Source organism: Enoplosus armatus, chromosome 19 (assembly GCF_043641665.1).
Source record: "Enoplosus armatus isolate fEnoArm2 chromosome 19, fEnoArm2.hap1, whole genome shotgun sequence".
NCBI classification, from domain to species: Eukaryota; Metazoa; Chordata; class Actinopteri; order Centrarchiformes; family Enoplosidae; genus Enoplosus; species Enoplosus armatus.
In genome coordinates, this window is record NC_092198.1 from 18,097,754 (window position 1) to 18,120,122 (window position 22,369).

At 45.0% G+C, this 22,369-nt stretch overlaps 2 protein-coding genes across 2 annotated transcripts; one reads left to right on the top strand and one right to left on the bottom strand.

Annotated features, from left to right (window-relative positions):
* The first annotated feature begins 478 nt into the window (after positions 1-478).
* gareml (GRB2 associated, regulator of MAPK1-like) lies at positions 479-14,107 on the top strand. Its single transcript, XM_070926107.1, has 7 exons — positions 479-590; positions 4,129-4,269; positions 8,889-9,019; positions 9,163-9,328; positions 9,833-10,683; positions 12,691-12,860; positions 13,507-14,107. The coding sequence occupies exons 1-7, from the start codon at positions 479-481 to the stop codon at positions 14,105-14,107; spliced, it is 2,172 nt and encodes a 723-aa protein (XP_070782208.1).
* Positions 14,108-16,226: 2,119 nt separating this feature from the next.
* Positions 16,227-21,807, bottom strand: hadhaa (hydroxyacyl-CoA dehydrogenase trifunctional multienzyme complex subunit alpha a). Its single transcript, XM_070926357.1, is given in 17 exon segments — positions 16,227-16,294; positions 16,815-16,890; positions 17,272-17,355; positions 18,066-18,131; positions 18,133-18,211; positions 18,403-18,500; positions 18,885-18,966; positions 19,105-19,258; positions 19,399-19,501; positions 19,775-19,900; positions 19,995-20,055; positions 20,057-20,104; positions 20,282-20,315; positions 20,318-20,381; positions 20,639-20,709; positions 21,612-21,637; positions 21,782-21,807. Coding segments are annotated over 17 exon segments (1,266 nt in total).
* Between the last annotated feature and the right edge of the window lie 562 nt (positions 21,808-22,369).

Consider the following 22,369-nt stretch of genomic DNA (forward strand, 5'->3'; position numbering starts at 1 on the left):
CTGCGGACAAAGTGGTGCAATTACTGATGGGGAAAACATGAAGATAGTGGGCAGGCTGTCGAGCAATGAGCGTGGGAAGAGGAATGGGGGGGGGGGCGCTACTTGACATCTTTGTTTGATATTTGATCTCCACTATAATGATACACTCTACAAAATCAAAGTTTGACTGACTTTGCTGTTTTGTTCTCGTGTGTGTGTGTGTGTGTGTGTGTGTGTGTGGGGGGGGGGGACAAACACTGAATGACAGAGAAGGAGAAAGAGAGAGGGCTCGCGCTCCCTCCCACCGCTCGTGCGCACCGACTGTGACTGCGCTCCCTCTTCGCTACATTCGAACATGGCGAAACTCTTTGCCATTGTGCCACCACCTCCACCACCACCATCACCCTCACCCTCCTCCACTTCACCACCACCACCACCATCATCATTATCTTCACCATCACCATCACCATTATCTCCGGTACCGTGATGACCCGGGAGGATGGAGAAGTTGTCGGCGAGCCTGTCGGAGATCGCTTGGAGCCCGTTGGCGCTGCCGTTGGACGCGGTGGTCAGCAAGTTCCGTCTGCCCACTCTAGTCCGCCTGGCCCACGGTAAGAGACGGCCTTTACCAGGTGCCTCGACCTCCAGCACGACCGTTAGAAACTTTTCGCACTGTCGTATCCTTCTGACGACTGCTAGCTAACTCCAGCGCTCCTCCGTCCCTTCCATGTCACCACAAGTTAGGATAACCGTGACAGTAATGATGAGAAATACCGACAAATACTCGACAAATAGAGAACAGAGAAAAACGTCGTCGGCTTTCATCGAAGAAAGTGTCTTTCTGAAGGGATTTGTGAGGATAAATACGCCGGCGTGTAAGAACAAGTGTGGTGATTTATGTGGAGCATTTTAACGGCGTCAAGATTGGCAGGAAAAGATAGCGCTTCCGGTTAAAGCTTTCAAAATAAATCCTGAACCTTGTCAGAATTGTATAAATAGGAGAACACTGTTTTGGAGATTCATTAACATTTTTAAGCAATACAATAAATACATTTGTGTAATCAGTTATCAGCAGTTTAGAGGGTAACCTCGCTTAAGCTTGGTAAAACAGCGTCTGTTTCGCGAAACAGAAATTATTGGCAGACATTTTGATGGGGATAATCTAAGGAATTTTAAATTCATATAAAAAAGGTTGTGTCTTTTAAAGGCAAATTGGTCAAATAAGTGTTAGTTAAATTATATTCTGTTCCTAATTTAGATCGGCAACATCGTCACATGTTCCTGAAAGATGACTCCAGTAAACTGCACACAGTATTATCACGTTTGCCAACATCTGAGACTTTTGATGTTTTATACCACATGACACTTAGAGATTAGAGACTCTCTCTCTCTCTCTCTCTATGCTGTTTATGAGGCTGTATTATACCTACGTCATTAATCAGATGAATTAAATAATCATTTCCTGGCACTTTCCACAAGTGACAGACAGCAGAAAGATGTAAATCTGTGTCTCAAGCTCAAATGCGCTTTGCCATTGTAGTACCACTTGGCAAATAAAGATGTAGTTCAGATTTGCTTTGAATTAAAATAGCTTTACAGTGCATATTAGTCAAATGAAGTTTCAAAAATTCAAAAAGACTCCATATAGAATTGATCAATTGAATTTGCTTTGGATTAGATCTTCTGTCTTTGGTGCTCTTATTTTGAAACCAATATCGCCGTATTTCCGTTATTGTTTTGGTTAAATATGGTTCTCTTGATGCAGCCGCAGCGTTTATTCTCGGACACTGACTTTTGTAGTTCCCACCAACCCACCGACTTGCATAAGGGAGTCATTATGTACCATTGGAGTTCAGTCTTTCTATTTATTTGTTTTACGTTTTGCCGCGAACACGGCTCCGTGCTTCAGCAGATTTTGGTGTCTTTACTTCGGGAACGGTCGATGGGTGTCATGGCCAAAGTTGTTCCAGTCCAGGGAGGCCCGGAAAGCCACAAAGTGTCTGTTGTGCTGCTGAAGTGCTGCTCAATTCTTTTCATATGTAAATGCTGTAATCTGTCGGTGAATGTGGTGAATACTAACGAGCAGCGACGAGGAGGAAAGCCTCCCAACTTTTCCTTCGTGGACAAAAGCGCGCACCCGGGCCGTGTCATGGTCCCCCCCCCCCCCCCCCCCCCCCAAAATTACGCACCTTGCTTCTGGCGGCGCGCGTGTGCGTTGTATAGAGAGAGAGGGGGAGAGAGAGGGAGAGAGAGCACCCGTAGGTGTTTATTAACTGCAGTGTAGTTACCCCACAGATGCCCGTTTGTTTGCACAGCCAGCCAACCCAGATGGTGGTTAGTTATTTACAACAGGGCGTGATGTCAGCATTTTGTGCAAGCACCCCCCCCCCCCCAATCCCCTCCACTTCATATCAACAACAACAAACAATAACAGTGTTTTTTTTTTATCTGTATGGCGAGACTGTGGTTCAGTGGCATGTGGTAAGTGTGTGTGGGGGGGGGGGGGGGGTGTAAGTAATGGTGATGTGTGATGGGGGCTTTGCTGACAGGCCACTATATGAATCCCCCAGACTGCACGCTGTCAACGTGGAGCCGTGATTACAAAGTGCATTAGGCTACACAATGGCAGTTCTCAACCTACATGTCACGGAGCGTCTGTTAACCCAAATCACACGGGGTTATGGGTAAAAGTAAATGATCAGTTTAACCAGCCACAACATTCAAATATTGTTTACATAATACTTAATAGGCGATATATGTTATACTCTCGAGTACTTTAACTTTAGATATTTAAAGTACATTTTGTTGATAATAGTTGCATGCCGTTGAACTGCTTCTCTATTTTCATCGTGTGGTATAGCTTACTTGTACTTACATATTCTCAGTTTCTCAAGATAATCCACGCATTGCACCTCACTGTGGACAGTTTGTCAGCATTTTTTACTTTTGGGTGTTTTGTTGTTTGTCACTGTTTGGCGCACTGGCATATGATGCAGCAATCCCCTTAATCCAAGACATGTTTCTCCTATGGGAGACAACACGAGTAACTTTAACCTGAAATAAATCCAATGGAAATAAACCAAACCTTCCACACACTCGTCACCATTTGCAAACACCCAATTTATTGTCTAAGCTTTCGATCAAACAGACTTTCGTCAGAGCTCAGATAACAAATTGGGTGTTTTGCAATGGAGACAAGTGTGCAGTTGACTTCCTGTCAGTGACTCTTTTTACATCCAGCACCTCTTGGACCAGTGGTATTTTCTCCACCAGTCGACCGGTAAGCACAGAACCGCACAGACTCCTTGGAAGTTGTTCCCAATAAAAACTGTCGACAGCAACGTCTGAGTTATCCAGAGTAACCATGCTGTTTATAGAAAATGGCAATGGAACAATTTATGCTTTGAGCACAACAAAAAAGGGAAATGTGTCTCTTTGTGATTTGGGTGAACTGACCTTTTAGCATGCAGCAAAGCCATTAACAAGTTCGCTGGCCCTGATCTGAGAGTGTAGTATCAAGCCTAAGGTGACAGATCAGTCAAATGCCCAAAAGGAAGCTGCTGATCATTCTCTTTTCAGATGCCCCTTTATATATTTCTACTCACAACCTCTCATCCTCTGTGTTTGTATTCAAGCCCTCCATCGACATGGTTGTGAGATTAAAAGGTTTGGTAGTAACAGTTATCCATCAGCAAAAGAGAACAAAAAGTTGTCAGTGTGATCTGTGTGTGTGTGTGTGTGAGAGCGAGAGCGAGAGGGAGTGTGTGTTGTGTATGTGATGTGATTGAATTGTACCACTGTGCTATCAGCAGAAATCAATGCTGTTGTGCAACACGATGGCTCTAGTGAAAGCTGGAGAGCTGTGTGTGTGTGTGTGTGGGGGCTGTGTAATAGTGGGTTGCCAGTTGCATAGCGGGGTCCTGATGAGTAGGTTAGGGGTGGTGAACTGATGGTGGTAATTATGGACACTGAGTCCTGAATGCATGTGTGTGTGTGTATGTGTGTGTGTGTGGGAGAGGTTAATGTTTTCCATTGCTGAGCTACCTTAGAAATTAAAAACAGCCCTCAGGCCAGTAGATTATTTGTTTATTCCTAATCAATTTCTGTTGTGTTGATTTGTGTGTTAATGTGTGTGTGTGTGTGTTCCAGGTGAATGTGTGGAGGGTCTGTCGGAGGAGGATGTGGTGCTGTTACACTCCTGTCGCCAGTGGACCACAGTGACTGCCCACAGCTTAGAGGAGGGACACTACGTCATTGGACCCAAGATAGACATCCCTCTGCAATACCAGGGTGAGCGCGCGCACACGCACACACACACACACACTGCATCTACTCTAGCATGCACAAATATGTCTTAATAGTCAGCCAAAATTTCATCCTCATCCTAAAAATACAAATCTTTCCCTAAAACGTCAATTTCCTCTGGGGGAAGAAAATAAACGCACATTTTTGTCAGGAGGTCGGCATTTTCCACTTGCTCTATTTTTGTTGGGGAAAAGGTTTTTCTTTGGGGATAGGCCAACAAACGTATACACTGATAAACTGACGGTGGCAAGTAATATTGTCTGATGCGTTGAAATTTCCTTCGCAATCTATAATGACATTTGATACATTTGGCCGCCATGCTCTAAAGACAAATTCTAAAGCTGAAATGCAGGAACTCACTCGCTCACTTGCTCACTGTATTCCCACGTGGACCAAGTTGATAAGAGTGCCTCTCAGTCCGGCTCAGAGAAAACAGGGACACATATAATTACAATAGAAGTGGAAGAGTCTCCGTCTCTGTTTTGGCATCTGGCGATTCATCATGACCTTGGGAGATAACGTTCAAAAGTTTCGACCTTTCAAGTCTGACATAACACAGACCCAAAATATAAACTCATGGAATCAAGAAAGATTTGGAGAAGGTGGATGAGGTTCACATAATGGTCCCAGTCGCAATCTATGATTTAAACTGTAATGTCAACGGTGCAATGGGACATATTGCAGAGTCGTGGGTTGACTGGAGCCTTTCTGTGTAGAGTTTGCATGTTCTCATGGTTCTCACGCATGGTTGCTTCCTCCCAAAAGGCATGCAACCCCCCGCCATTTGTCTTGTTCGAGCCTTTATCTCGATCCAGTCGGTACACAACTCACGTTGCTGTGCATCCAAACTTTGTTCCGACCCAGTTACCAAAGATATACGCAATATGTCAGACTGAATTTGTGCATAAAATTGATGCACAAGACATCCGATTATTTCCATTTGATGGAGTGCAGACATAAATAAAATGGATTCTTGGGTTAGAAAATTTCACTCAGTGTAAACATTGCATACAGTAGCTTCAGCGAAGACGTGATACAGCATATATATTTATATGATACTGTCAGACAGTGTGGAGTAAAATGATTTTAATAACCTGAAAGCTAAACCAAAGGGGGAAACTGTACATTATAGGGTTAGTGAAATATTGTAAGTACTATGAATAAATGTGACTGAAATTATTATTTTCCAACATGTGCTGTAGATTTAACGATATTGAATATGTACATACAAATACTGTCGCTACAGCCCTCATACACACAACCAAGCAGCTTCTGTAGATGTGACCTTCCCTGACTCCTCCTGTCCATTGACCTGTCCTCCTCCTGCTGAATGAGTCTAGTCATTATGACCTCACCGGAGCTCAATCCCCACAATCCCGTTGTTCCGACTGTCCGAGCAGTCACAGTATTCGCTGTGTAACTGGATCCTAATGCCTCCTCTTCATTGTTTCCTTCACTGATGGAGTGCTGATGTCACCTCACGCTACTGCCGCCTCTCAGGCTCCTTTTCAGGAAGAATGGAGGAACATTTGGGGGGGGGGGGGGTGTTGAGATCATTGTCATTTTAGACATTTCAGCATTTCACATCGGAAGCATGTGACCGCCAATATTGGCAATATTAGCAGCTCAAACTACTTAACAGACAAATGATAATAACAGACAATACAACAAATATAAATGTAACAGAGATGTATTGAGTTAACAGAAACTGTCTTTTCCACTATAGCAGAAGGACTTTAATTATGTTAAGTGCCGTCGTAGCCTAACAGTGGGCTGCGCTGGTGTAACCAGGGTCAAAGGGGTATTCCAGATTTAATATTGCACTTATATAAAGACAGACAAAAGACTGAAGCAACTGAATTTCCCATAATTCATTTCAGCAGTGTCATTCATTAGCATCATTGTTATTTTGTCCAATTTTGGAGAGCTCTCTCCAGAGCCACAAAAGACGTCAAATATCTGCTTTCACAGGGCTGAGTAGTACTCCCTGAGACGAGTAAACTGAACTTCAAGTGCAAAACTGCTGGAGTGCCCCTTTGATGCCCTTTTCCACCAAAATATCCAGACTAGAGGTAGTAAAAAGTTCAGGGACTTTAAAAGCGCCTTGGACACAATGTTTTTGCCTTCCCAACACACAAAAACTGCCAAGAAATAGCACTTTGAGAATAGATTAAAATTTCCTGCAAATAAAACCCTTTTTTTTCCCCCAGCATTGCCGTCTCAAACTCTAAATCTCCCCCTCTGATAGCTGGGCAGACACTGTACGGATGAAGCCCGATTTTAACCCCAAATGGGTCGCCCCTAAATCATTTTAGAACCTGGCCGTAGTCCTGCCGGATTGGTTGTCGTTTGGCATTCAGTTTGAGGGGGTCCCAACCCCTGATTAATTGACTGAATGATAAACGATCTGATGGATTTCTGGCTTACCATAAATGTTGGACGGCTGTCTTGCAGCTTGAGCAGTTCCACGGCCCAATTTCCCTCATGGCTGCTGATAAAAGATCTGCTGTTACAACTGTAGTGAGCTAGTTTTATTGTTATTGCAGGACTATTTAACTACAGTCCGAGTCTGTGCATCTTCCAGCCATCAGCGGACTCATTTCATAGGAAAGTAAGAAGTAGAATTGCACAAAGTAATGCTGCATTTCTTTCTTCTAGTCAACATTGTTGAGGACGCGGTTATCTAGTTTATTGGAATTGACAGTGGACAAAAAAAACGGATCGGTGCTTACCGGCCGGTCGATTGATTGATCCAGCCTTAAAGACACAAAGCAGCAGGTCCATGAGTTTGTTGTATGTCCATGTTTTGTTGTAACATTTGCCTTCCCTTGCTGTTCCCTCCTTTTTTAAATCAACGGGTTGCCAGTTTAAAAAAAAAAAAAAACAGCTCCTATTTTTATGTGTAGCCAATTAGTAACGATCATGGCAGAGCTTGCTGGTAACAGCCTTGTGAGGGCTGCCACAGGGTGCTTTCAGATTTAGATTTTATTTATTTAGGATAATGCACGAGTTTGATGATGATGCATTCCAGCCAGCCGACAAAGCCTATTTAAATGTATGCATACTTCTAGGGCAACCTTTTTTTTTTTCCTCCTCTTTAAATATGTCAGGTGAGTTGTTGTTGAATCAGAGGGCATTGCCAGTGATGAGCTAATGTCTGTGTGATGACTTCATACAGGAAGTCTAAATAAGCTTAGGAGGAGAGCAATATAGGTTTCCCCCTGGGGACGGACAACAGGATGCTCCCTCCTCTCTCTCTCTCTCTCTCTCTCTCTGTATCCTCCTCCATCAGCGAGAGGATGACTGAAGGGTAGAGGACAGAAAAGCTGAATGAATGGGTTTCAGGAAAGCAAGTGGCGCCACAGCCACCCATGTAATGTGGAACTAGCTGCCAAAGCCTTGTGTGCAGGGATTTAAAAGCCTCAGAGTGATCCGGTTTTTATGTCTCACAGTAATAGCAGCTTGTTAATATGTCGTTACGGTTGGTAACATTTGGAGTCTCAGTTTCCAGGATGGAGCCGGAGTTTTGTTTGTTATAGTGGTAAACCTGTTTCATTTGAAACTCCTCCTGAGTCTGTCACTCTATTTGGGAAGGGGGGGGGGGCTTGGTGGGTTGTGTTGCAAAGTAGCACTAGCTCCTTATCCTGGGGGCTCTGTTTGAATTGGAAGGTGGGGGGTGGAGGAGAAAGAGGGGGAAAGAAAAGGAGGGAGGTGCTGGCGGGGAGGATGGTGGAGTTTGGTATTCTGCTCTGCCTCCCAGACAAAAAAAAAAACAAAACAACATTTTCTCATCTTTCTTTCCCTCACACACACACAAACACTTCGACTCTGAGAAGAAGGAGGATCCTTCAGGGGTTATGGTAGTTAAATGCTCTCCGATAAACTGGTGAATAAGAATAAAGGATTATGGGATTTTAACAAGGCTGATTTTGGGGCCCATTGTGCATTCCTGGAACGGTTCTTTACAACATCAAAAAAGTGGCACAAACCAAAACAATGTGCAGTGTAAAGAACACAAACGCGAACACGAACACGGTTACTGGACTGCAGCAGTGGAGCGCACAAGTGTGAACGATTTACAGACGGAGGAGGGGATGAGCAAGGGAAGGAAAGGGTGGAAGAGAGAGAGAGAGAGAGAGTCTCCATGGTGATGTGTCTCTGCTCTGCGTGAGAATGGGGGTCCTTTATTGGTTGCCATGCCAACTCCGTCAGCTGTTGATTGGCCGGGAGCTGGTGCCAGGTCATAGGTCACGGAGGTGTCTTTGTATTCTTCTCGTCCAAACAGTGTCCACTGCGGATGTGTGTGTGTGTGTGTGTGTGTTTGAAGAAAGACTGTAGGGAGTCACAAAAAAGAAAAGAAAGACAGAACAAAAACAAAAAATCATCTCTCCTCTTCCCTCTACCACTTTCCTCCCTTCTTGTCTTCCTCCATTCTTTTCTTCCCCCCTCTTTCCTTGTCCTCCTTCACACCCCTTCACCTTACTCTTCTCTCGCGCTTTCCTTCACTTCCTTACTTCCTCTTCCTCCCTCCATCTTTGTACCTCCCTTCTTCAACCCCCTTCGCCCCTTCTCTGTCTCCTGTCCTGCTTCCATCCTCTCTCTAGGGAAGTTCAAGTTGTTGGATGAAGACCGAGACGTCAGGGATCCGGTCCAGTATTTTTCCAGTGTGGAGGAAGTTGCCGGAGTCTTCCCTGACCGGGTCTTTGTCATGGAGACGATCACGTTTAGCGTGAAGGTTTGTGTTACTCACAAACACACATTTAGCTGCTACTTTTGTACGCTGCGTTGCATTTCTTCTGTATTTGAGGAGCATGAGATTAATTCATGTTTCTGCCATGCTTCGTCGTGACCACATATCCATACACGCGTGTGCTGCAGGTGGTTTCAGGGGAGTTCAGTGAGGACAGTGAGCCCTACAGCTTCACTCTGCAGGCTGGAGATGAGCTGTCACTCATGGGGAAGGCGGAGCTTCTCTGTGCCACGCCCTCTAAGGAAAAGACGGGGCTGAGTGCGCTCTTGAGACGCCTGGGAAAGACTCCTAGAAGTAAGTATGGCCAAACTGTTGAGGTCTATGCTTCATAGAGTCCTATTTCAGTGATTATTCACAAACATGAGAATGAGGAAAAAGGACAATACTGTACGGGATGAGAAGCTCATTCCTCCTTGAAAACTGATATATGGCGTCTACAGAGATGTGGAACGTTTGGATTTGTCGCTGGTTGGTTCAGATTAAAACAAATTACAGCTACTGCAAAAAGGGGCCAAGACCTTCTCAGTTCTATTTCCTGGCTGTCTACTTTCAGCGGAATATCAGCATTTCTATATATTGGGGTCACATTACACTTCCATCCCGCAGATATTCGCTCCATCTCCCATTCACTTCTGAGCATGCTTGTTCAACTGTGTAGAGACGGCTTGCTTAGTACATCACACCACCAAACTACACAACATCAGAGCTGCAACATCAGGTTCTTTTTTTATGCTAATGTGATCGTACCTTCACTCTTTGACCCCTGGCTAATCCACCTTCCCGTCTCTGCCTCCTCAGGTAAAACTCCCTGCCTGGTCTGTATGAACCATCGCACCAATCAGAGCGTCAGCCTGCCCTTTGGCTGCCGTGGGCGCTTTTGCACACGCTCCCCTCTGGAGCAAGGCATGCTGGGAGGGGAGCACACGGTACGTAGCATCATCGAGAGGGTCCGCCTCCCTGTCAATGTGTCCGTGCCTTCACGACCACCGCGAAACCCCTACGACCGCCACGCGGTCCGGGAGGGCCACCGCTACAAGCTGCTCAACATCGTCAGCAAGACGGTGGTGCTCTGCATGGTGCTCCGCCAACAGGAAGTCTCCCCCTCCCACTTCCTGCTGCTGCGCTGCATGCCCCGGTTCAACGTGGCCGAGGCCTCCGTCCACACGGCGGCTCTAGAGAGCCTCCTACTGCGACACTCTTTTGACCCAGATGCCTACTCTCGTGCTGTCAGAGAAACCCGGCCAGAGCTGGAGTGTATGACGGAGGAGTGTGTGAGCCCGCGGCGCTCTCGCATGTGTGTGTCGGGTCAGGACTCCTTGGCGCCGGCACTGCAGCGCCTCTCCATGTGCGGGTATGGGGGTGGGGTTTCGGACAGCCTATCGCAGCGCTTCAGGGACTCTCTTGGAGAGCGGCTGGGGGAGGGACCAGGTGAGGAGCGGGAGTACGTGACTCCCGAGTGGACTGAGGCTGAAATGAGGACCACTGAGGAAATCCCTTACGAGGAACTCTGGACCAATCAGAACGCAGAGGGCTTGGGGAAGGAGCCAAACCTCATCTCCTTCCATTCGTCTTCCTCATTGGACGGTTCTCTTGGTACCGTGTTGACAAGAGTGTCCACCCCACCACCTGTACCTCCAAAATCTGATGCTGTGAGTTTCATTCTTCACCCCCTGTCCTTCTTTTCGTCCTTCTGTCTCTCATCCTTCTTATCCGTCCACAGCGGCATCCGGTTGTTAAAAGTCAGGATGCCTGGCTTGAATTATTCATACAATACAGCTTTTAAACCTCACTGACCACATTCACACACACACACACACACACACACACACACACACTGTCTTCCTGGAAAGGCTGTCATACACTCACAGCCCAAACACTCACAGCACATGAATACATATGCCATCATCACCAAGGATGGAGGTGCGGATGTGTGCTGTATGCTGGAATACAATAATCCAATAAAAACAGCACACAGCCAGTTCAGCACCATAGTGGAGTATAATACTGATGGAGCCTTTGGGCTTACGAATGACCGAATTACTATCGTGATAATATGATATTTCATGATGAAAGGAGGCCACAACGCAACAGTTGAACCATTTCTGATGATTAGTGCAGAAAACAAAGAGTCCGTTTTTGTCTTAAGAGTTTCAGTGAAATTACGTTTCAGTAGGTGACTGCTTTTTTTTTAGCTGTTGCTGCCAGCTCGCCCCGCATTTGTGCAGGTGGGGCAGTGCTGCTTTGCTGCTTATTCTGCATGCATAGAAGAAAAAAATGAAAAATGCCAATCATAAGTTCCCCGAGAGCAACAGTTCAAAACCCAAATATGGTAATTAAAAATTTCAACTATATAAAACAGAGAAAAGTAGCGCAAACTCGGGCTTAAAACGACAAATCTATTTTCAAAATTGTTGTTGGTTGTTTTTCTGTTGATCAAGTCATTCTTAAGCACCGACGCAGTCATTTCAAACCACTTTTCCCAAGGTTTAAAGGCAAAACTAGAGTGTTATACACCGTCCTCCTACCCAGCCAGAGTTCCAGTAGCTTCTGAAACTGAACTGGTTTTCTCACAGAGGGTTCAGTCGTCGATTATTTTGTTCACGTTCAACAACTAAAGCTCCCATGATGGAGCAGCGATTAGCCAGAGGTAAGGCATGTGAACTCAATCTAGAGTACTTAAATGAATATGGTATTAAAGGCATTTGAAAATAACTTTTGTGGTAGCCAACCTACTCTTTTTCTATTGGTTGCAAATTACCTGGAAACATGAAATGCGTCACTTCACTGAAGCAACCAGACAGGGAGAGCTTTCATAAACAACATGTGGTCGTAACATTACTGTGGTACATCACAGGTTGTGGAATATTCCTCTCATAGTGCTGAAGTGGAAAGTGTCATATATGATAACTAAATATATTTGTCGGATTGTCCAGGGTTGTATGTGCACTTACAAAGCTCCTCCTTTATCCACATATAGTTTCATGCTGAAGGCTCTTGTGTTCCTCTATAAGATGGCCGGCACTTGCATATATGAAGCATCTCAAAGACAAATGGTTTTCCACCACTAGTGACTCACGCTGAAAAAAAGCTTGTTTTCGTAGCGGCGCTGTTCTCAGTTTGGAGTTATTAGGTGGTTCCCCCGACCTTAGTGTAAAGGCGCCTGTGTTTGTAAGGAGGAAATTATCATGCTTGTTTCGCTTTAATTAACTTTCTTTCTGTCAAAGTGATGGCAGCTAGCAGCGGTGCAGAGGGGGTGTGTGGGTGTTGATGTCTGCTATGCAGCTGGATTATACCCTGCCACACACAGTGTTCCTCATTCCCTGATATTTAGCCTGCCAAGACGCTGTGTGTGTGTGTGTGTGTGTGTGTGTGTGTGTGTGTGTGTGTGTGTGTGTGTGTGTGAGAAGAGCTTGCTCCTGTGTATGAGGGAGTTTGTTTGAGGTGTAAAGGTCACCAAGTCTGACATTTACCAAGCAGAACACTGAGACAAGGCAGCAGACACACACACACACACACACACACACACACACACACACACACTCCCTCACACACTCACCCATAAAGCCTCCTGAGAAGTCTAGTTTTAGGAGTTCACTTTTTTTGCTGTTTTTGCGGTCTGTGTGTGTGTGTGTGTGTGTGTGTGTGTGTGTGTGTAGGTGAGAGAGGAGTGTCGCTACTTGATCGCCCCTCCAGTTCCCCCTCGCTGCTCTAAAGGAGGCTCCATGTCCAGTCCGGCCCCCAGCCCTCCCGTCCCACCTCGCTTCCCCAAAACCTCCAACTCCCCAAGACCCAACCTCTCCTTCTACTCCTCTGGACTTCAGGACAGGTACAGCGTGAATGTGTTGTTTTCACTCAAAACGTGCAACAAATGCCAACAAATCTCCTCCTTCTTCCACTGACTTTCACTCTGATAAACCGATGTTTACGAATAGCTACATGTAGCACGTAAGAGTTAGCATCACTCCACTGAGTTGTTGGACTCATGATGGACGATTCTAAAAGAAGAGATATAGATATTGTCCTTTTTTATTCCACACATTCTTCTTCTTTGTCAAAACCTGCCGCCTCCATTACCCACAATGCAACTCGTCCGGCGACAGTTGGGTTGGGGATTTGGATGTGTAATGCTAGTAGTGGCTATTGATTTCAATCAACAATCTCATCAAAAGCTCTGTTAAGTAGCCGTTCTGGAGCTTTCGATCGTACCACATGATCTTCAGTGGATGCAGTTCGCCCAGAATTGTAGAAATGGTGACATTGAGATATATTGTTGAAAAAACTTTTCAACCAAGTTTAGCCCAGTTTTAACTCACAGGTCCAGATGACTTTTGACCTGCAAATCTCTAATAAATTCTTAATGGGAAATGTCTACAAACTGTACCCCAATCAAATGTGTATGGAATTCTATCTGTGTTTCAGTCATCGCTGACTGAAACTAGAAGCTAACGGCACTGTCTCCTGCTCTGTCCCAGCTGCTCGCCCTCTCCAGATGCTTCCCTCTACTGTTACCCGTGCTCCTGGGCGGACTGCCCCGCCCCTAACCCCGCCAGCCCTGAGCCGGTCTCTGTCATCCCCGCAGACAGCACAGCCAATCCTCAGCCAGCACAGGCCACCTGGGCCGAGCCGTGGGTAGATTCCTTCACCTCCTCCGGACCTCGACTGAGGCCGCCACCTCCGCAGAGTCGATTTGCTCCCTTCGGGGCGTTGAACCCCTTCAACCGCCAGTCCCCTTGCCCCTCACCTGAGCCCACTGCCAATCCCACGACAGATTCCTCCAGAGGTGCAGAAGGCGGTGGGACGTCCACGGGGGTCACTGAAGTGTTGTCCCCGCCCCCTGACCCCACCTGGCGGCCTCCTGCTGACCTCTCCGTGCTGTCATTGGAGGAAGTGTCGGCCTGCCTGCGGTTCATCGGCCTGTCGGAGGCAGCGGTGGCCATATTCCAGAGGGAGCGAATAGACGGCAGCCTCCTGGTGCAGCTAACTGAGGACATCCTGTCACATGACTTCCACCTGAGCCGACTCCATGTGACCAAGATCACACAGTTCATACAGGGCTGGAGGCCCAAGATCTAACACACACAAACACTGTCCTGATAATGTGCCTGTTGGCTACTGAGCCATCCTGAATGTGCCTTTCACTGTGAGCAACTGGCTGCTGAGCCCCACTGACTCAAGCTGAGACTTTGCTGAAGGAAACCACGCCACCCTGTGGTCGAACTATAGAACTTGACTGGTTCTCATGCCAGGAGTCTGACAGACTGACTGTGTACTTCCTGTCTGAATCACAGACTGGGACTAGTTTACTAACAAATGGCTACGACAGAGATCTCCATGATGAAAGTGCCCTGTTTCCGTTCGTCTTTGGGGCAGATAGTCAACCACAATTCATCTTCATGCTTCAAGCAGCTAAAGGTTTTAAGCACTACGTGGATTTGTGTGGCCTTCATGCTGTGGTCCCACACAGAATCTGACATGAGGGGAAAACATGTCTTTACATTTTACATAAAAAAAAAAAAAGATTTTGACAAATGATCAGAATTTCTGCAGTTTTCGCATATTGCATTATTTACACCACAGTAGTGGTTTAATGTGTTTGTGCAATATAAGGGGCATTAAGGGCTTTACAGCCTCTATTGTTGACCAGTAGGACCTGTTCTCTTGCACATCCGTCTCATCGAGTGGACTGTAATTGGCATGAATGTCAACAAAGTGTGCGTTTCTAAGAAAGAGTTAGTTGTTTAAAGCTAAATAAAAAAAGAAAAATGGAGAAAACCTGAAAGTCAGAAATCTTAGCACCCAATGAAGTAATTATTGAGTTTCTGGTACTGATCAATGATTCACTGAACTATCTCTGAATATGCAGTATTCTGTATCAGGGCCATTTTTATTAACATTCCCTTTTAAGGGTAACACAAGATGTCCTTCTGTCTATGTAGTCAGATACACAGATGTGTTGCCATGCTATAATAGTATCTCTGACTGCCTCAGAAATAGACTTCTCAAAATGTACCTCAGATCACATGCTTGATTTAGCCATGCATAATAATAAATGAAATTACACTTAATTAAGTAATGTGTTCACATAGCCATTTTGTTTTTGTTTTACTTTACTTCGTTACGCACTTGACAAAAAACACACCGATGATGCTTGAAAGCGACACGTCCAGTGAATGAACGGCACAAGAAATGGCAGAAACCCCGTAAGAGACGATACAGTTCATAAACTAATGTTGCATCACGTATTAAAACAACTGCTGTAATTGTCCAGTTATTAAACAATAAAAAGGTAAATATGCCTTTTAAAGTCCACTTTCCAAAGTGAGTTGAGGGAAATTTCACCAGGCAGGTTTCACTTGTTTTTGTAACTTTCAAAAGACCAAATGATTCATTAATTGAAAAAAGAATTGGCAGATAAATCAGATAATGAAAATTAGCGTTAGTTACCCAAAATAATTGAAATAGGTACAAAATGAGAAAATATATAAACGGGGCCTGCTCTATGCGTTTTACACATCCTGTTGTCCAGCTTTAGGGGTACAAAGCAGTGTCTTCACACAGGTACTGATGATAGTGATGTGATATCACCAGGGACTGTAGTCTCAGCCACACTGAGGGTTATTCAAGATCATCCAAGTTAGCCAGATAACTGTGAAAATGCTTTTTTTTTTTTTTTTTTGTCGTTATGTGTAATTTAAATGTCAAAGTAAACTTGTTTATTAGGTCTTGTGATTCTCTTGCTGCCATACAAGCTGCTGTTCTCTCATAAAGGTCTGAAACAATCCTCTTTAAATTCCATAACATTTCCCAAAATTTGATAGGCTGCCGCCAGGTGAAGGGCTGCTCACTGATGCTGAAGTCATGACGTCTCAGAGACTCCATAAATCCTCCCTCTCTCTCTCTCTCTGTGTGATCATGTAACTGCAAGGCCACCGTAAGAAGAGCAACGAAGAAATAAAGAAGAGGAAACGAAATAAATAGAAGCTTAATGACCTCTGAAAATCCAGTTATCCTCTTGTGTTTTCCCTGGAGGTTGTGGGGAGCTGTAGTCGTAACAACACGCAGACAGGAGGTTGTGAGGTTTATTGCAGATAAGGCCGGATACAGGACCACGGTTATTGCATTGAAAGAAAATGATAAAACAAAACAGCGTCCCAGATCAGTCACTTATCGGAGACATGGGCAGTGTGACGGGCTATTTAGCCAGTTTAGCCAGTGTAGTTGGCACAACACTGTCGGTGTGCAGCACTAAAACAAACTGGCCTTCATATAGACATTAAAAAAAATGACAGATTCACAAACCGAAAACACTGTTTTTACGGAGGAATACAATTCTTGCCTCCACGGCGCGCTGAGGGGTTGCGAGATGATACATGGGAGAGGAAATCTTTGCTGCTGGAAAACACTGGATGAGTTTGGGCCTTGAGCAGTTGTTTTAATGAAACCATGCGAGAAGTTAAAGAGGGGGAATGTTTCTTTGATGGAACTGTTCACAACTCACAGACACCTGAAATAAAATTGTATTTCATAAGCTTTATCACGAGCTTAGGAGGTAATATCTTCATGTGAAAAGTAACCAGGAACTATAGCTGTCCGACGATGGAGTAGAAGTATGAAGTACCATACAACTAAAATACTAAAATAGGTCAAGTACAAGTGCCTCAAAATTGTACTTAAATACAGTACTTGAGGGATCAGCGTCGTTGTGACACCACAGAGAAAGATGAGCACTTCAGAGCTGCAATTTTGGAAGATTTTCTGGATTCCATTTTGATAAACCTACCGCCATGGCAGGGAGGGAAGCCAACACCGAACACAGCTCCAATGTCTCCCTCTACTGGGTTTCTCAGTATCCCCTCCTGGAGACACAGAACTGCCTCATTCATAAAGCGAGACACCACCCGGTGCTGGATGTCAAGAGTCTGAAAGGCTGCAGCAATGTATGCCTTTTTCCATTTCCACAGATATGTGGAAAATGGACAGAGAAAGCAACCGATATTACGTGGACGATCTTCAGATATTGATTCAGCTTGTAGATTAGTGACCAAAAAACACACGCCGTCTGTTTGAGTAAAAATCAGTACTTACAGAAACTGAGCTGTTCCTCTGGGAAACTCAATATGAACTGCAATATGCAGTATGCCAACAGTGCATCTGAGCTGAATCTGTAAATAACACATTAGTGGTTTGAAGAAAGTCTGTGTATATGTTGATGCTTATTTTCTCATTAAAAGTTTTACCGTTGAAGCCTCTCTCCGCACAAAGGCCTTGGTAATCTCCACGTTTCCTCCTGCAAAACCAGAGCCAAAGGCTTTGGCCACATCCTACATGCAAGCACACACGCCAGCATGGGAGTAACGTGTTCTAACGAATCAAGAGGTGGTAATACACAATACAGCGACCCTTCCACCCCAACAGTCTTGCCACCGCGTGGGCTGCATTCAAAGGCAGACCACAACTTAAATGCCTCATGTAGCAGCCAATAGTCCGACAGCATTGCCTCTGCTACATGTGCTGCTACATCAATACCAATTTCATCAGTAATCGACGCCAAGCCGATGGGAAAACCAAAGCTTGTTGTCAAGATGGCCAGTTTTTTTTTGTTTTTTTTTGGCCCCCACACCTTCCTGTGAAACACAACGCAGGTCATTTTATCTGAAACTCAGATCCACAGGTGGTGTGTTTTAAATGGAAAGAGCCGGTTATGTATTCGTCTCAAGGAATTTAGAGGCCGGCGTTTAAAAATCACTCTACCGCCGCAGTTAGCCACCTACTTTTGCACGTCCCTCCCTGGATAATGTGTCTTCAGAGGAATCCAACTAGCTTTAATGCATTCTGAAATTTAGTTGAGAAGAATGATGCCCAACTGCTGTCATATAGGAAAACAAACATCACCAGTGCTGCTTCATCTGTTTATCTTTGCTTACCTGAAAAAGTCTTACACACACCAAAAGACTGTCAGCTATATGAAAACTGAGATGGAGGTAATATTCAAATAGGCAAAAATATTGTCCGCTTTCAGCGTCGCTCTCACCCTGACGACGATGGTAGTCTTGCCCGGTTTGAGGCCCACGCTGACAGCAGAGGCCAAGGCCTCTTTTTTTAGACGTCTCATCTGTCGTGACGATCTCCAGCAGCTGCGTCTTGTCCACCGGGGAGAAATAATGCAATGCCGATCACCTGCACAAAAAGAAGACAAGTTTGTCTCACAGTTCCTTTACACTGCGGCTCCTGTTGCTGCTGAAAGCCTTGTTAATAGCCACAGTGCGCTCCCGCCAAAATAAACTAAGATGTAATAATGTTGATGGACGCTTGCACGCGTACAAACACAGTGCGAAAGACTGTGTGATGAAAGAAAATGTTCGGGGGACGTATGTCTGACCTTCTCGGGCCGTTTGCTGGCAGCAGCGATGTCCTTGATGGGCAGAGCCGAGGTGTTAGAGGCAAAAATGCAGTGGGGAGGGACTACCTGTGGAGGGAGAGGAAAGGTGAACACCATGCAACATACATGTAATTACCGGGACATGGATGCTAGTAGTCAAGGAAGGTACTACATGATTTGGGCCCAAAGATTTCGGTTCAAACCTCAGTTACGGTGAGATGCTCTTTCAGAGAATGAATCTCTCTGCAAACAAGATCGTTCTGCAGCCAAAATGATCTCCAGCAATCCTAAACAAGTGCACGTTTACACAGTCTGGGTAACCAATCGTGACCAATCGTGTACTTCATCATCCTTTTCGGTACATTTCACAGGACACTTTTCCCTCAGATCAATCCACTATCTTTCACGCGTAAACAAGGCAGAACAATTCATGTATTTCTAATCAATTCCAGAGCGTGAGATTGCACTCACTGCCTCCACCTCCTTGAGGTGTTTAATGGTGACGTCGCGCTCAAATGGCGCCGTGGCTTTCTTCTTCACCTCAGTGTTGAGACTGAAGACAAAAAGGCAGGACGTTTTGAAAATAAGACTTCAAAGTGGGTCCCGTTCCAATCTTGACTTCTTGTGGAAGCCACTTGCTTTTAAGCATTTTTGAGAAATGGCGACATGCAAATTTGCACGGGCATCTCACCTTTTGCAGACCTGTTTATGTCCCCTGCGGATGCTTTCCACTGAGGTGTCCTTTAGGATGGTGGTCAGGCCTTTAGCTATTGATACCTGGACTACCAGTGCAACTTCCTCAAGGTATTCAACTGTCCTCTCCTCTGCAGGACTCCCGCCACGACCTGGAGTAAACAAACACAGAGTTTAATCCCCTTCTAACACCCTCGCCTAGAGGAGCAAACCACAGAAGATTACAGCAGGAAAACAGTACTGTCTGTCTTGTGAAGCACAGCAATGACGAAATGCCACACGTAGAACATACCCAGAGGGTCCACAAGCTGGTGCGCTAGACCCATCTTCTTGGCTTTATCTGCCCTGATGTGCCTGCCTGTCAGCATCATGTCAGACGCTCCGGGGAGACCCACCTACACACACACACACACACACACACACACACACACACACACACACACACACACACACACACACACACACACACACACACACACACACACACACACACACACACACACACACGACAAGCGAGTTTCAGACATTGTGAGCCGATATCCCCCCCATGTGAGGCTCTTGACCTTAATATACTCCAGTGCAACTGAGTAGCCACTAGCACAAGACTGTGGCAGTGCTTTCAAGCCATTAACTGAATAACTGATTAATATGAGTGTGTGTATGTATACCATTTTAGGCAGTCTCTGAGTGCCGCCTGCTCCGGGCAGCAGACCCAGCATGACTTCTGGTGTCCCCAGGACAGTTTTTTTTTTGCTTTTTGTGTGTATCGCAAACTGACAGAGGAGACACAAGATCTGGACTTAGCGGTCAAACCTTAGCCCACATGAGCAGCTTTTTTCACACCTTAATCTGGCTCTCCTCCTGACACACAAAGACACACAGTCGTACCTCGAGGCCTCCACCTAGGCAGGAGCCGCGGATGGCAGCGACAATAGGGATGGGAGACTTCCTGAGAGAGACGAGTGACCTCCTCACTGCTCTTCCAGGATTGGATCACACTGAGAGTAAAGGAGTAAAGAGTGTTTCATTTCTCAGCGACATTGACTGAATTTATTATTGAATTTGTATGAAGTATGTCCAGTGTCTTTACAAGCCCCAGTTTGCTTGCAGTTAGTGTGAAAAGTGTAGGAGTGATCACACACGCAAGTATTGGAAAATCCTCGTTCAAGACCTACTTGATATCTGCCCCGGCGATGAAGCAGCCAGGCCGTTCGACCAGATCTCCCCCATCACCTCCGTCAGCTCAGACTGCATCTGCGCCAACAGTGTGTTAACCTGCACATACACAAACGCATGCACGCACGCACACACACACACACACACACACACACACACACACACACACACACACACACACACACACTCATGATTAATCACGTCACATCTGTCACTGAGAGACTGAGACAGAGACGGGTAGTCAAGACTGTCACAAACATAATCTCTCTCTCTCTCTCTCTCTCTCTGACATGCATGTACTGTCTCATACTCTCTTCCATAAACACACACCCACACACACAGAGACACGCACACACCCTGGCTGTTGGATCATTGAGTCGTATAACTGCCACATCATCCTTGAGCTCGTAGCTGACGTGTGTTCGAGCTTGATGGAGAGAACAGTAAAAAAAAAAAAAAAAAAAAGATGAGAGACCGTCAGACAGAGGGCTACCAGTATTGTATTATGCTAATTCCTGCTAGTTTAACACTATCCCTGGAGAATGCTAGCATAAATAGCATAAAAACACTTGAATGGCGTCCTTGCACAAGGACACTGGGGCATATAGGGACCTGTAGGAACTGGGAGGGCCCCACAAACCAGCCTGTCGTCAGCTTCGTGCAACGGAATGAAAAGTTAATGTTTTTACCCCGAGATTAAATCTGTGTGTCGCCAGAAATCTAACAGTAAAAAGATGTTACTGAACTGACAGACGGTGGCGCCAACGATGACGTGCTTTAGTGCAAAACTATTTTGAAGGTTGTTTTTTTTTTAACTATTCCACTGACCTACAGGTGGCAGTAATGTGCCAACGAGGCAGGGAAGAAGACTGCAAGCTGGTTAACATGGGATGTAAACAATACAGGTTTCAAAATGTTCTTTAATTTCTTTAGTTTTATGGAGGAAGGAAATGCATTCAAGCCGTCTGTTACACCTCAAGGACACACACAGTGTGTTTTGACGAGTCAACACTGCATGTGCACATAACTTTTGTTTGCTCACCGGAAAACTCCACAGGGCACCTTTAAGTCAGGTTGTTTGGTGATAATGACGATGCAAACAAAGGTTTATTTGAGCTAATATTTGACTACAGATGTGACAGAAAGGGTAAAAAAATAAACATTTGTAACAGTCTGGACAGGACAGTATAATTCACACCCTTAAGCATCTTGAAATCTGGTCTTGAAACTTTCATGTCAGAGGAAGACCACACAAACTTGATAATGCCTAACTTTTACTAAAGTTGTCCCCCATTAGTGTGACCCAATCGCCATCAAACTCCTGTTTACCTGCCAACGATGAAGACACTGAGAGGCTTTGCCAATAAAATGGTGAAACAATTTCCCAGCTGCCAAGGCGATGTCTTCAAATTGTTTCTTTCAATCAACAGTCCAATACCTAAATATATTACATTTACAATGATAAAAAAATTATAGAAATATATATATTTTTGACTTACTGATTGAACTCATTGTCCAAGAACATTGTTTACTGTTTACTGTTGGTTGCCAAAACAACTACAACATGAAGTGACAAATGAAGTGGATTACACAGTCAAGTGTACCAACAATGACTTGACACAATTAACTATAGTTTTGAACCACCTGAGACTCTTGTCCATTCACAGTACATTTTCTCAAAGGATTTTTACTCAGTTTAAATAGAGAGCAACTGGAAGCTTGAGGCCAGCTTCTAACACCAAGTACAATTTTAACAACACAGCCAACTTATGATCATTTATTGCGATATTGAATTATTGATTTCGTATCACATACCTGACGATAAAGGATATTTGCTAGTTGCAAACTCCGGTGGCACGAGAAACTGCCATGTCCACCTGGACGGTTTTGAACACACCTCGCACACAGTACATATTCTGACCGTTAGGGGCGCAAGAGTGTCGAAAGGCAAACAAGATAAGGACCTCAAAAGACGAAGCATGATTGCCATAGCCTAAAACGTTATTGTACTCAAGTTGTTGTATTTTATTTGAGCAAAAAATATTTCTATGACGTTGGTGTCATAATTTACAATTAAGAAAGCTCTT

Bases quoted from the DNA above. Each gene is read 5' to 3' on its own strand.
- gareml (XM_070926107.1), top strand. From the start codon at position 479: ATGGAGAAGTTGTCGGCGAGCCTGTCGGAGATCGCTTGGAGCCCGTTG. The intron at 9,020-9,162 runs GTTTGTGTTACT...CGTGTGCTGCAG, and splicing joins CGATCACGTTTAGCGTGAAG to GTGGTTTCAGGGGAGTTCAG. The intron at 9,329-9,832 runs GTAAGTATGGCC...CTGCCTCCTCAG, and splicing joins CCTGGGAAAGACTCCTAGAA to GTAAAACTCCCTGCCTGGTC.